Raw genomic sequence first — 14,480 nt, forward strand, 5'->3', positions numbered from 1 at the left:
AACCTCTGCCTCCTGGGTTTGAGTGATTCTCCTGCCTCAGCCTCCCAAGTAGCTGGGATTACCAGCATGCACCACTACACCCAGCTAATTTTTGTATTTTTAGTAGAAACACGGTTTCTCCATGTTGGTCAGGCTGGTCTCAAACTCCCGACCTCAGGTGATCTGCCAGGCCTTGGCCTCCCAAAGTGCTGGGATTATAGGCGTGAGCTGATGTGCCCCGTCTCTTTTTTTTTTTTCCTTTTTGCGATGGAGGCCTACTCTGTTACCCAGGCTGGATGGAGTACAGTGGCACAATCTTGGCTGGCTGTAATTCTCCTGCTTCAACCTCCCAAGTAGTTGGGATTATAGGTGTCCACCACCATGCCCAGCCAATTTTTGTTTTGTCTTTTTAGTAGAGATGGGGTTTTGCTATGTTGACCAGGCTGGTCTCGAACTCCTGACCTGAGGTGATTCGTCCGCCCCTGCCTCCCAAAGTGCTGGGACTATAGGCATGAGCCATCACGCCCAGCGTTGCCAGGGTTCTTTTAAAAATCAAAACTAAATAAAGTCTTTAACAGTTTTCAATAACTGCAAGGGAAATAAATGTATTTGTACAGATACCCATATAGAAGTGAAGTACTTCAAAGAGAATGGGGCCCAATTCTTCTCAATCTAGGCCTGCTTACCATGGCAAGGCTTACCTCCACCCCTCCTCCCAAAAAACATACACCATAAAATTTCTTGGCTTTCCAGCTACCTGGAGTGGGATGAGGAAGGGAGGAAGTTAGAGGGTCGGGGGCTCAAAGGGCCAGGGTCCCTGTCACCTAAGTAAGGGCTTTCCCGAATTTCTGGCCTAGAATTCCAATACCCCCCCCAACAGGTAGTGTGCCTGGCTAACGCCCAGTCATTAGGGGGCCACGCTGCTGGGGCTTCCCACAGCCCTGCACTTGGCTTAGCACCTTCACCTGAGTCCCACTCAACTGTGAGGATGTGAACATGTATCTGGCTCCCCCTCAAGACTCTGAGGCTCAGGAAGATGGAATCCACAACTAGCTGCCATTTGCACTGTGGTCCCCAGCACAAACACAGAGACTGACAGTCAAGGCCCCTCAGGAACCACCAAGTTGAAAAGCTACATGCTGGATGACTGAATAAAAGGCCACCCTTGGCCGGCTACAGCAGCTCACACCTGTATCCCAGCACTTTGGGAGGCTGAGGTGGGCAGATTGCTCGAGCCCCGGAGTTCACAACAAGTCTGGCCATTATGGCAAAATCCCTTCTCTTTAAAACACAAAAATTACCGGCCTGGGTGACAGAGTGAGACTCTGTCTCAGAAAAAAAAAAAAATACAAAGATTAGCTGGGCGTGGTGGCACATGCCTGTATCCCAGTGACTCAGGAAGCTGAGACAGGAGGATCGCTTCAGCCTAGGGAGGCTGAGGCTACAATGAGCTGTGACTGTGCCACTGTGCTCCATCCTGGGTGACAGAGTGAGACCCTGTTTAAAAAAAAAAAAAAGCCTTTTGGCATTCTGTCTCAAAACAAGCGAGCAGCACATTTCACTTCTGAGGCATGACAGCACAGAGGATGAGCAAGGGGGTCCTGCGGCCTGCCCTTCACTTGCTATACGACCTTGTGCAAGCTGTCCAGCTCTTCTGCGCTTCAATTTCCCCCTCTGTCAAATGGGGACAACAAGAGTGCCTATTGCATAGTTTGTGTTTAGAGAAGTGAATGAGTTGAACCTGTAAAGTGCTTCGCAGGATGCCTGCACATGGGAAGCACCGACCAGGCGTCACGCTGCAGCACTGACAGAATTCAGTGCACACGGTGGGGAGCACACGCAGCTGTAAGTGCAAGGCTATAATTCATACCTCACATCTACAGTCAGCAGCAGACATGACAATACAGTTTCTTCTGAAATCAAATACATCTAGTCATAATTACTTGCTAAGGAAAGTAGGCACTTTTTAAAACATCACTTTTAATATAAAATGCTCAAGGACAATTAAAAATCGTCTCCTAATTACGTGCACTGGGTGGACCTACAAAGACTGGCTACTCCAAACCGCTTCCCGCAGCTTGCAGGGGAATCCTGGGGCCACTGTCTGGAGGCTGAGGAGACAAAAGTTCTGGAAATGGCCATGCTCTTGCAGATGGTTCCCTGAAGTAGTCTGAGGAGGAGGACGGAAGAGTCCCTGCCTCCAAACTGCTCAGAGCTTTCTCTACTCTACGATGGCTAACAGTTGTAAGTGCCTACTCCAACCTGCGCTTGTGGGGTAAGAGGAAACAGCAAGACGCCACCTTGGTCAGGAGGCAGGCGACTGAGCAGGGTACAATAGGTCAGCAGTAGCTCAAGCCACTCACAGTTCCTGTGCTGGAAATCCCTTGGAACCCAGACTTGAACCTGGCCTATGTAGGAACAGAATTTCTTTCCATAAGGAAAATAATCAGTCTTGCCAATTACTACCCTTAAGAAAGAGGCTTTCTTATTTCCCACCATCTGAGCCCACCTACCTGATCTGACTTGAGCAGCCCGGCATCATCTGCACCTGGCCGGCTCAGGTCCTGCTGGGAGCGACTAGGTCCAAGCTCTGTCACACTCGTCTCTGAGGATGAAGAAGGAAGCCCATGGGCATAGATGTCCTCCTCATCGCTGGACGTCAATACCTGGTCCCGTGGAAGATGCTCAAGCCAAGGCTCATGAGTGCTGGCCGCCAAGGCAGAGACTGGAGTCAACTGTCCTCCCACACTCCCCAAGTCACGTTCAGAAACGGGTGTTTCTTTCTGATCTGTGTCATCATCAGTGACAGCATGCCAGAGATTTGCGCTGAGGTGGCCAGAGGCCCCCATGCTGGATAGGACATCCTGTTCTTGACTGGACTCCACAGGACTGCCTTCATCAGCTCCGGTCCCAAGCAGCCACTGCTCAGCACTTGGGGCCCAGCTGAGACTGGAAGGCACCGTGAGTGAGTTCAGGAGGGGAGCTTCACACAAAGTGCTTTGGGAGCCAGTAGGTTCGATGTCTTCCCCATCACGTGCCCCAGGAGAGCTGTCCAGTTCTTGGAAGGGTAACTGTGTGCTATTTGGTCCATCATCTGCAGGACAAGGCTCATCTTCAAGTCCTGTGACATCGCTGCCTCCCACATCTTCTCCCGGGAGCAGGGGTGAATTTGGCACTCCATTGAGCAGCTCCCGCCCATGTGTGTGGTGACAGTGTGGCATTTCCGTTCTAATGGCATCTTCCTCAGTCAGTGAATCAGGCACAGATTCTGGCACCTCCAGGATATTAAACGTTTTGGAGTCAGTATTTTCCCGCGGGACACCGTTCACCTCACCACTGAAGCCGACTTCCTGGTCTGGAGACTCTGCACTTAACTGATCCACACTGCTGCCCAGGACACTTGAGGTCATGGACAACAAGGACTGGGGACTGTCCCCAGGAAACTCGGAGCAGGGCGTCGATTCCAGGGAGCTGTGACAGGTGCTCCTGCTTCCTGCACCTTCTAGTTCAGAATAAGAACATTCAAAATAAGGCATGGTTCTACATGAAGAGTAAGAGACTAATTCGCAAACATATTTTTGGCTCAAGAAAAAATATTTTAAATAAAGGATATTTAGTGAATGAAGAAAAAACCTCTTAAGTACAAATAATCCCAACAACGAGATGCTTTCTATGCATGCAAGTACTGTACGCACCCATGGGCTTGAGGCCTCACTCAAGAAATACCAGCTAAGAAAAACCAGGGGACAAACTGAGATGTTCACCTGGGTCACAGGCCAATTCCTTATAACTACTAAAATGTTTAAATATCTAATAACATTTCCTTCAATATTGCAGTCATCTTTTTTTTGAGATGGAGTCTTGCTCTGTCACCCAGGCTGGAGTGCAGTGGCGTGACCTCAGCTCACTGCAACCTCCACCTCCCAGGTTCAAGTGATTTTCCTGCCTCAGCCTCCAGAGTAGCTGGGACTACAGGCATGCACCACCACGCCCAGCTAGTTTTTTTTGTATTTTAGTAGAGATGGGGTTTTATCATGGTGGCCAGGATGGTCTTGATCTCCGGACCTCAAGATCCACCCGCCTCAGCCTCCCAAAGTGCTGGGATTATAGGCGTGAGTCACCACACCCGGCCTGCGGTCATCTTTAGCTAGAGAGGATCAACAGGCACCAAGGAGTAAAAGGTTTTAAAAAATTCAGCGTTACATAGCCATAACAAAGAATGAAATCCAGGCCAAGCACGGTGGATCACGCCTGTAATCCCAGCACTCTGGGAGGCCAAGGTGGGTGGATCACCTGAAGTCAGGAGTTCAAGATCAGCCTGGTCAATAGGGTGAAACCCCATTTCCACTAAAAATACAAAAAATTAGCTGGGCATGGTGGCAGCCACCTGTAATCCCAGCTACTCAAGAAGCTGAGGCAGGAGAATCGCTTGAACCTGGAAGGTGGAGGTTGCAGTGAGCTGAGATTGTGCCACTGCACTCCAGCCTGGGCAATAACAGTGAAACTCTGTCTCAATAAATAAATAAATAAATAAAAATAAAGAATGAAATCCTGTCCTTTATAGCAACATGGATGGAACCGCAGGCCATAATCCTAAACAATTAATGCAGAAACAGAAAATCAAATACTGCATGTTCTGACTTAGAAGTGGGAGTCAAACACTGAGGACACATGGACATAAACATGGGAACAGCAGACAATGTGAACTGCCAGAGCAGGAGAGGAGGAGGAGGCAGGGCCAAAACCACCAGCTACTGGTTACTGTGCTCACTACCAGAGCGGGAGAGGAGGAGGCAGGGCCAAAACCACCTACTGGGCACAGTGCTCACTACCAGAGCGGGAGAGGAGGAGGAGGCAGGGCCAAAACCACCTACTGGGTACTGTGCTCACTACCAGAGTGGGAGAGGAGGAGGAGGCAGGGCCAAAACCACCAGCTACTGGGTACTGTGCTCACTACCAGAGCAGGAGAGGAGGAGGAGGCAGGGCCAAAACCACCTACTGGGTACTGTGCTCACTACCAGAGCGGGAGAGGAGGAGAAGGCAGGGCCCAAACCACCTACTGGGTACTGTGCTCACTACCAGAGCGGGAGAGGAGGAGGAGGCAGGGCCCAAACCACCAGCTAGTGGGTACTGTGCTCACTACCAGAGCGGGAGAGGGGGAGGAGGCAGGGCCAAAACCACCTACTGGGTACTGTGCTCACTGGGTGCTGTGTACCCATGCAACAAACCAGTGCATGAGTCCCCTGTATTTAAAATAAATGTTGAAAAAAAAAGAAAAATATTCCATGTTAAATCCCATATTTGGTAGCATATCCAACACTAAACATAAAATGTCCCAACTATTTACCAGCACAGATCTTCCTGTTTCCACGACTTTCCACCCAGGCTCACAGAATCTCTGGTTTTATCAATGGTATAAACATTTTAATTTAAATACTGAAAAGTACAACACCAAGATCCTTTAAACAGGGTGGTGAGTACACAGGTGTATGTCCTGTCATCATTTAGACCTTACAGTGTGTGTGTGTATTTTCTGTTAATGTGTGAAGTATTTTGCAGTAAAGCTCCTTTGGGGAAGAAATGTGTGTGTTCTTTGCTTTTGGATGAATGGGCCAGTGCTCACTCAGTGAGCAGTGGCGTTCCCAGAGAGTCTGGAAAGACTGCCCCCAGGTGAGTATGTACCTGTCTTCTTCTTCTTCTTCTTCCTTTTCACTTTGACAGGCTGCACGACAAGCTCCTGGTCAAAGTCCTCCGAGCTGATGGCGTTGAACCTCTGCGAGGGGGGCTGGCTGCCCTTGCCCAGCTCAGCGGCGGCCTGGAGCCCAGGGGGCAGGAGCCCAGAGCCACTGTCGGTGGAGTTGAGTGAGCTGCTCCTGCTCCTTGGCTCACTGGCCACAGAGCTGGCCACGGAAGAGCCTCTGAGCCTGGTCTCAGAAACGGTGGCCCCTGGCAGCTTCTCTGCTTGCTGCACGTGGACTCGCTCTGAGCATCCGGACACCTCCAAACCATCTCTCACTGAGAAAGAAGAGTCTGGTTTTACCACTGGTTATCTGAGAGAGCTGATGTGCACTTAACCAGCTCTGGGAGCCCCAAATACCAGTTGTCACAGAGGTGCCAGTCGACTAAAGAACTAAACGACTCTAAATTCATAGAAACCAGCAAAACTGAAACAATCACACAAAGGAGTCTAAGAAATAGTTTTTGTTCTCCAAGAAGCTCATACATTAAAATCAGTAAAATAATTTCCCATAGTTGTATTTTTAAAGCAACTCAATAGTAAGGACAGGTTGGGTGCGGTGGCTCCCACCTATAATCTCAACACTTTGGGAAGCCGAGGTGGGGAGATCACTTGAGCTCAGGAGTTCAAGACCAGCCTGGGCAACATGGCGAAAACCTGTCTCTAGCAAAATACAAAAAATTAGCAGGGAGTTGTGAGGCATGCCTGTAGTCCTAGCTACTCAGGAGGCTGAGGTGGGAGAATCATTTGAGCTTGGGAGGTGGAGGTTGCAGTGAGCTGAGATCATGCCACTGCACTCCAGCCTGTGAGACACAGTGAGACCGGTCTCAAAAAAAAAAAAAAAAAAAAAAGTAGAAAAATACCACTAAGAATACAGTATTTCTCACTCAGATTTACAAATTCTTTATAAATGAGAGATGCTTGTGCATAACAAAACAGCTTGATTATACTTCATACTTAAGACTATGCCTTGAATATATTTTAAAATTATTCAAAGGGCATTTGAAAAATATATGTGTATCTATAATTAAATTTCTTGAAATGGAAAGAGGGAAAGGTAATTTTCCATTAGAACAAACTCAAGACAGAGAAGTCCATTACTACAGTCAGCATCGAGGCAAGTAGACAGCAGAGTGAGGAGCAGGCATGTGAGTCCCTGTCCCCTGCCCTGACACCAAGGGCCAGTGAGCTTCCCACTGTAGTGGACTCATCCTTCCTGCAACATGACACCACAGGGCACGAGGCCAGAGCAGTCCCAGCTGCAGCACCCTCAACACAAGACCGCTGCCCACTTTGATCCATTCGCCATCCTCTCATTATCACGGATCCTCTGAGTGCCAGACACAGGGCTGGCTGCTGGGATATGGCAGTCCATGAGACATAGCAATTCCTGCCCTTGAAGCACCCCCATTCTACTGAGGGCATGTGGTAGGGGCAGACTGTAGCCTACGGAGTGTGCACCAGAAACTGGAGGGGCAGACTCTGCTCTGAAGCAGCTTGTTGAAGATTACACAAGTTAATGGTGGATCTTGCCTAGAGCTGCCCAGTCCAATAGGCAGCCTCCAGCCACTTGTAACTATTTAAATTCAAATTGATCAAAATTAAACAAAATTTAGGCCAGGCGCAGTGGCTTATGCCTGTAATCCCAGTACTTCAGGAGGCTGAGGTGGGCGGATTGCCTGAGCTCAGGAGTTTGAGACCAGCCTGGGCAACATGGTAAAACCCCATCTCTACTAAAATGCAAAAAATTAGCTGGGTGTGGTGATGCACACCTGTAATCCCAGCTACTCAGGAGGCTAAGGCAGGAGAATCACTTGAACCTGGGAGATGGAGGCTGCAGTGAGCAGAGACTGCTCCACTGCACTCCAGCCTGGGATACAGAGCAAGACTCCATCTCAAAAAAAAATTTTTTTTTTAATTTAAAATTCATCCCTCAGCTGTACTTGCCATACTGAAAGTACTCAGCAGCCACACATGGACAGTGCCTGCCTACCAGACGGGGCAGATGAGAGCATTTTCATCACTGCAGAAAGCTCTGTGGGCAGCAAAGGCCTAGAGCTTAGCCTGGTGGCTCCAAGTCACCACGCTTCCTGAAAGCCATGCTGCCCCTTTGATTATACTGTCTGAGGGGCCCCCAGCTCATAAACTCAAGAGTCAGAGCTCATTCACTTCTTACACAAATTATATTTTGGAGTATTCACCCCAGCTTGCCCTCTCTGACTTCAGAGGTAACGGCAGTGAGGAGGTGATGGGTCCACATGGCTGCTGCTGCCAGCATTAGGAAAAAGTTCCCTGAGGAACCCAAATATATAAAGCATGTGAATGTCTGCACGAGGACACATATTAGGATTCTTTGCTCATTAAAATTTGGGCTTATATGAATTACCAAAAAATGTCAAAAGCACAGAGAAAAATCATCCTACCAGGAAGAACTGAGCTCAGGGTAAATGGCATGTCCCAGGTGCCAGATTTAAATCTTCTAAAATCTTATGCAAATCTATGTCTTTTGGAGCATTAATCCTACACACTGTCGCAGACGGAGATCAGGGATCCATAAAGTGGTTTCTGATTTTGCCTTCCTCCTTTCTCAATCTCCCCATCTTCCACAACCACGAAAGCAACTCCATCAAATGTGAGACTATCTGATGTAAGCCTTAAAGTAGGTAACTTTCAAGAAATGTACTGTAAATATTATTTTAAGAATCAGAGAAAACCCTCCAAACCCTCCATGTTTAAATAAAGTTGCAACAGTTTAGCAAAATAATAGTATGTTTTTGGTTTTGTTTTTGAGATGGGGTCTCACTCTGTCACCCAGGCTGAAGTACAGTGGTGCGATCTTGGCTCACAGCAAACTCTGCCTCCAGGCTCAAGCGATCCACTGCCTCAGCCTCCCAAGTAGCTGGGACCACAGACACACACCACCAGGCCCAGCTAACTTTTTGTATTTTTGGTAGAGACAGGGTTTCACCATGTTGCCCAGGCTGGTCTTGAACTCCTGAGCTTAAGTGATCCACCCACCTCAGCCTCCAAAAGTGCTCGGATTACAGGCGTGAGCCACTGCGCCTGGCCCAATAGTAAGTCTGATCAGTTATTAACCACAATTACAAACAACAGAGTATAGTACTTCCCATCATACACATGGCACATTTCATAATAAATACAAACCTATTGATGTTAGTCCTTCAGGCCTGCTTGAAATTCTTATAATGTTCCTATCTCCTTTCAAGAAAAATATTTCATTTTCTGTGCATGAAACAGACACAATATCACCGGATCCTTCCAAACCAGCAATTGTGGCCTGTCCAAAAAAAAAAAAAAAAATCACAAAACTAAACAATGGTAACAGCTCGAAGCATAAAAATGCATGTGAGAGAGTCCAAATCAGTCAAATGATAACTGCACTTTACTATGGCAGCTTTCTGGAAACTCCTAAAGTAATTCAATCCAAAGTTAGGTAACATCTGACAGATTGGTAAGCGGGATCTGAAGCACCTCCTGGCAGGGTGGGGCCTCAGTCATCTCCGACTCACATGCCACCCTGCCCTTGTCCCTGCTGCAGGTGCACCAGCACTGCCAGGCCAGTCCCAGCCCTGTTCCTCCATGGCTCATGTGTCTGGCATGTGCTTCTCTTTCTGCTCGAATTCCTTTCCTGTCCCTGTTCGCTGGGGGAGTTCCAGCTCTCTCCAGATGCCACCTCCATGGGAAGCAGCCTCTGACACGCTCGCCTACGCTGCAATGCCCAGGGCGCTCAGGGTTCACAGCACCTCATCCAAACCTTCGCTTGGTGCCCCACTCCTGGGCTGGAATAACGTGCTGAGACATCTGGGTCCCCCTGCTGTGTGCACTCCTGCAGGAGAGGCCAGTGTGCACCACAACTCATGGGTTTCAAATGAATACACGAAGGGAGGGGAGTCCCTCCAGCATTATCTGGAAGCGGGTGGCAACACAACACAGGACATCCCGAGCCCACATGACTTAAAGGAAGTCTTTGCTTTGCAGTCAACAGTGCAAATAAGAGACTAGTCTGTTGTAGAAGATAAGGAGAGTCTACGTTCTTTGCCAATATTAAATAACTGGTGGACAGCTGCAACATAACATTTGCTTCTGAAAGCTGCCAGTCACCCGGTCACTGGACGGTCTAGACTCTAAGGGTGACTGCAACATCTGTCCCAGACGGTCCCCTGTCTCCATTTCTCTGCCTATAAAATGAAGTTAATTATACCTACTGGGTAAAGCATTGGGTAAGTGCTCAGATGAAAAAACCAAAGCATCTTGATGCTACTAATTAATAAGCACATGTAAGTTCAAAAGGCACCCAGGGGGCCGGGCGTGGTGGCTCAAGACTGTAATCCCAGCACTTTGGGAGGCCGAGGCGGGTGGATCACGAGGTCAAGAGATCGAGACCATCCTGGTCAACATGGTGAAACCCCGTCTCTACTAAAAACTACAAAAAAAATTAGCTGGGCATGGTGGCGTGTGCCTGTAATCCCAGCTACTCAGGAGGCTGAGGCAGGAGAATTGCCTGAACCCAGGAGGCGGAGGTTGCGGTGAGCCGAGATCGTGCCATTGCACTCCAGCCTGGGTAACATGAGTGAAACTCCGTCTCAAAAAAAAAAAAAAAAAAAAAAAAGGCACCCAGGGAAAGAAGTTCTCTGTAACTGAGGAAAGGGTGCAAAGATACCTTTCAAAATATCCCTTATAAAATAAACAAACTCAAGGCTAAAAGGCACCTTGGTGATCCCTCTAAGTCAATGCTTCTTCCACCCCCACCCCATTTTACAGGAAAGGAAACCAGGCTCAGGCCGATAAAAGACTCTTGGTTAAAGGCAGGACCAGGCTAGAAGAGTAGAGTCTAGTTCTGCCCCCTGCCCTCCCAGGCCAGTTTTCTTTCTGCCAAACCAGTATTACCAGGCATGGCTGATAATAATTAAGAAGGCTTCAATGAGGAGAAGATGAACTTCATTTTCTGCTGACACACACCACATAAGAAAACCATTTCTTTTCTTTTCTTTTCTTTTCTTTTTTTTGAGATGGAGTCTCACTCTGTCTCCCAGGCTGGAGTGCAGTGGCGTGATCTTGGCTCACTGCAACCTCTGCCTCCCAGGCTCATCATGCAATTCTCCCTGCTTCAGTCTCCCAAGTATCTGGGACTACAGGCACATGCCACCACACTTGGCTAATTTTTGTAATTTTTAGTAGAGATGGGGTTTTGCCATGTTGGCCAGGTTGGTCTTGAACTCCTGACCTCAGGTGATCCACCCGGCTCAGTCTCCCAAAGTGCTGAGATTACAGGCATGAGCCATGCCTGACCGAAAATCCTTTATTTTCTATAGTGAGGCTCTGCTTATAAGAGAATGGGGTGTCTGTCATCTGTCAGAGGCCTGCTGAGCTCAGAATGGAGAAATGTGAACAGGACAGGGTGTGGTCTGAGTCTAGGGGTGAGGAGCTGAGAGGGTGAGGCAGAGAGATTATTTTTCTTCTCTCTTTCTCTTTTTTTCCCCTGAGTTATAACCCAGTACTCATATAGGGAGATTATTTTAAAAAGAGGAAGAGCTCTGCTCTTAAGGAGAAACTGAATCTAAACAACTTTGTTTAAAATTCCTAAATCTGTCTGTAATGATAATCTGTTATCATCTTGATTTAAGCAGAAATTGTTTCCTACCATGAGTTTAATGATGTTGGAAATTTGCCCAAGATATGTTGCTAAGTAAAGAAAACGGAATAAAAAACAAACAAACAAAACAAGTGGCAAAATGATATGGCTCCACTTGAGTCCGAAGACAGGGGCAAAACAACAGGACTGAAAGCGCACTGAGGAAGGCCCTCCTCAGGGACTGAAATTCTCTGCTACTGTTTCTGTTTTTGGTTTGTCTGTTTTTGAGATAGGGTTTCACTCTGCCACCCAGGCTGGAGTTGCAATCTTGGCTCACTGAGCCCTGCCTCTGCTACTGCTTCTGTCATATTTGAGTTATCACTGTATGTGCTCATAGTAATTTGATAGTCAGAAAAAACATGACCCAAATAGATTATAAAGAACAAGATCAGGCTAGGCACAGCGGCTCACGCCTGTAATCCTAGCACTTTGTGAGGCCAAGACGGGTGGATCACCTGAGGCTGGGAGTTTGAGACCAGCCTGACCAACAAGGAGAAACCCTGTCTCTACTAAAAATACAAAATTAGCCGGGTGTGGTGGTGCATGCCTGTAATCCTAGCTACTCAGGAGGCCAAGACAGGAGAATTGCTTGGACCTGGGAGGTGAGGCAGAGGTTGTAGGGAGCCAAGATCATGGGATTGCACCCCAGCCTGGACAACAAAAGTGAAGAAACTCCGTCTCAAAAAAACCCAAAAAAACAAAAAACAAGGCCAGGCATGGTGACTCATGCCTGTAATCCCAGTACTTTGGGAGGCTGAGGCAGATGGATCACTTGAGGTCAGGAGTTTGAGACCAGCCCGGCCAGCATGGTGAAACCCTGTCTGTCTCTACTAAAAATACAAAAAAAAAAAAAAAAAAATTAGCCAGGCATGGTGGTACGTGCATATAATTCCAGCTACTCAGGAAGCTGAGGCAGAAGAATCACTTGAACCCAGGAGGCAGAGGTTGCAGTGAGTCAAGATCATGCCACTGTACTCCAGCCTGGGTGACAGAGGAGGACACAGTTCCCCCCCAAAAAAGAACAAGTTTAATTTTGTGCTTACATACAAAAAACATACATAATTTCTGGGCAGATAATTGGACCTAAAGGTCAAAACCAAATTTTTTTTCAAATCTATAAAAATTACCAAACCTTCATTTGATTTCCTTGACTGGCCCAAAGGAAAAGTAAAGTGTAAATCAATACTGCTCCTTTTAGCATTCTGAGAGCCCTGAGCAGAACAGTCCATAGAGAAACTTTCTCTTGCCTACCGACACCAAAGATATGGCAGCATCCCTTCACTTACCTGGTTGACTGTGTCTAGGAGATAGATACTATATTCATTCCAACTCAACACCCAGCCTTCTTGAAAGAAACAGGAAACAAGCCCCAGATGCCTCTCAGGTAAGCTGCAACTTCCCCTGTTGGGGGATTCCAGACGCGGGTGCAGTTCAAAAGGCTTGACTTCCCCGGCAAAAGCATCTTTTAAGATAAATGTGGCTTGAACAGTTCCGTGGACATCAGCCTTCCACAGCCGGAGCCCAGGCCGTGACGCATACAAGGTTAGATCACTTTGCTTACAGAGTCCTGGTATAAAACAAGCACCAAATTTCCCAGTACTAAAATTAGAAGAAAGAAAGAACAAAAGACAGACATGGACGGATTTAAAGTAGTGCAGTTGTCAACCCCTATTACTAAGTACAACAAGAATTTTTGGCTAAGAAAATAATTAATTTTTTACTCTTTCTACTGTTTTTTGGCAGTTAAACCACACTGTCATCCCAGTACCCACAGAGGTCCTACCACACCCTAACAGGTATGTGCCCCATTAGCACACAGGGACTCATTCACTGAGCACCCACATAGCTTGCACCACACCTGGCACTTGATCCCAGTCTCATGTCTAAGCCTCACAACAACCACGTGTGGCAGATAGAGTCACACACCACATAACATTTTAGTCAGGCTGGGCGCAATGGCTCATGCCTGTAATCCCAGCACTTTGGGAGGCCAAGGCGGGTGGATCACCCAAGGTCAGGAGTTCGAGACCAGCCTAGCCAACATGGTGAAATCCCTCCTCTACTAAAAATACAAAAATTAGCTGGGCATGGTGGCGCATGCCTATAATCCCAGATACTGGGAGGCTGAGGCAGGAGAAATTGCTTGAACCTAGGAGGTGGAGGTTGCAGTGAGCTAAGATCATGTCATTGCACTGCTGTCTGGGTGACAGAGCAAGACTCTGTTTCTAAAACAACAACAACAACAAATGATTTTAGTCAATGATGGACTGCAAATACAGCAGTGGTCCCATAAGATTATAATACCATATTCTTATGGTAGCTTTTCTATGTTTAGACACACAAACACTTAACTTTGTGCTACAGCTGCCTAAAGTATTCAGTACAGTCACACGTGGTGCAGGTCTGTAGCCCAGAAACAATATGCCGCCCCATTTCGCCCAGGTGTGGAGTAAGCTGTACCTACCACCTAGGCCTGTCGGTATACACCATGCTGTTCACACAACGAAGACATCACCTAATAATGCATTTCTCATAGCATATCCCTGTTGCTAAGGGACACATGACTATATCACAACTCCCGTTTTGGAGGAGAGGAAACCGAGGCAGAAGGTGAAGAATCCAGGTCTGCTCATTCTGTCCCTGCTCTGACTCTGTTGCTTCTGATATCTCATTGCTGTGCTCACTCCACATCCTGAATAAATGAGTGTCACAGCAACCCATCTATATTGCTGCCCTTTCAGAATTTTTCTAAACCCATCAGAGGCACCAATGTCCCTTCCTGTCCCCAAGCTTGATATTTTTTCTTTCTAAAATTACGAAATATCAGTACACAAACAAAAGAATATGCTATGTATACAGTTGTGGGTCACTTACTGATTGGGGACGTTCTGAGAAATGTGTCATTAGGCAATGTCTTTGTCTGTGGACATCATAGTGTACTTACACAAGCCTAAATGGCACAGCCTATGACACATCCATACAGTCTAGCCCAGGGGTGTCCAATCTTTTGGCTTTCCTGGGCCACACTGGAAGAAGAATTGTCTTGGGCCACATATAAAATACACTAACAATAGCTGATGAGCAAAAAAAAAAAAAAAAAAAAAAAAATCA

At 47.3% G+C, this 14,480-nt stretch overlaps 1 protein-coding gene across 1 annotated transcript in view; it reads right to left on the bottom strand.

The window, feature by feature from the left end:
- TECPR2 (tectonin beta-propeller repeat containing 2) overlaps window positions 1-14,480 on the bottom strand; it is a 98,317-nt gene that overhangs the window by 28,557 nt on the left and 55,280 nt on the right. The window contains exons 6-9 of the mRNA XM_032287328.1: window positions 12,656-12,968; window positions 8,882-9,014; window positions 5,662-5,994; window positions 2,493-3,481 (exon numbers count right to left, since the gene is read on the bottom strand). Coding sequence (XP_032143219.1) covers window positions 2,493-3,481; window positions 5,662-5,994; window positions 8,882-9,014; window positions 12,656-12,968 — 1,768 coding nt within the window. The remainder of the gene's footprint in view (window positions 1-2,492; window positions 3,482-5,661; window positions 5,995-8,881; window positions 9,015-12,655; window positions 12,969-14,480) is intronic.

This window comes from Sapajus apella, unplaced genomic scaffold, assembly GCF_009761245.1.
Source record: "Sapajus apella isolate SASKATOON/1434 unplaced genomic scaffold, GSC_monkey_1.0 scaffold20, whole genome shotgun sequence".
Lineage (NCBI taxonomy): Eukaryota > Metazoa > Chordata > Mammalia > Primates > Cebidae > Sapajus > Sapajus apella.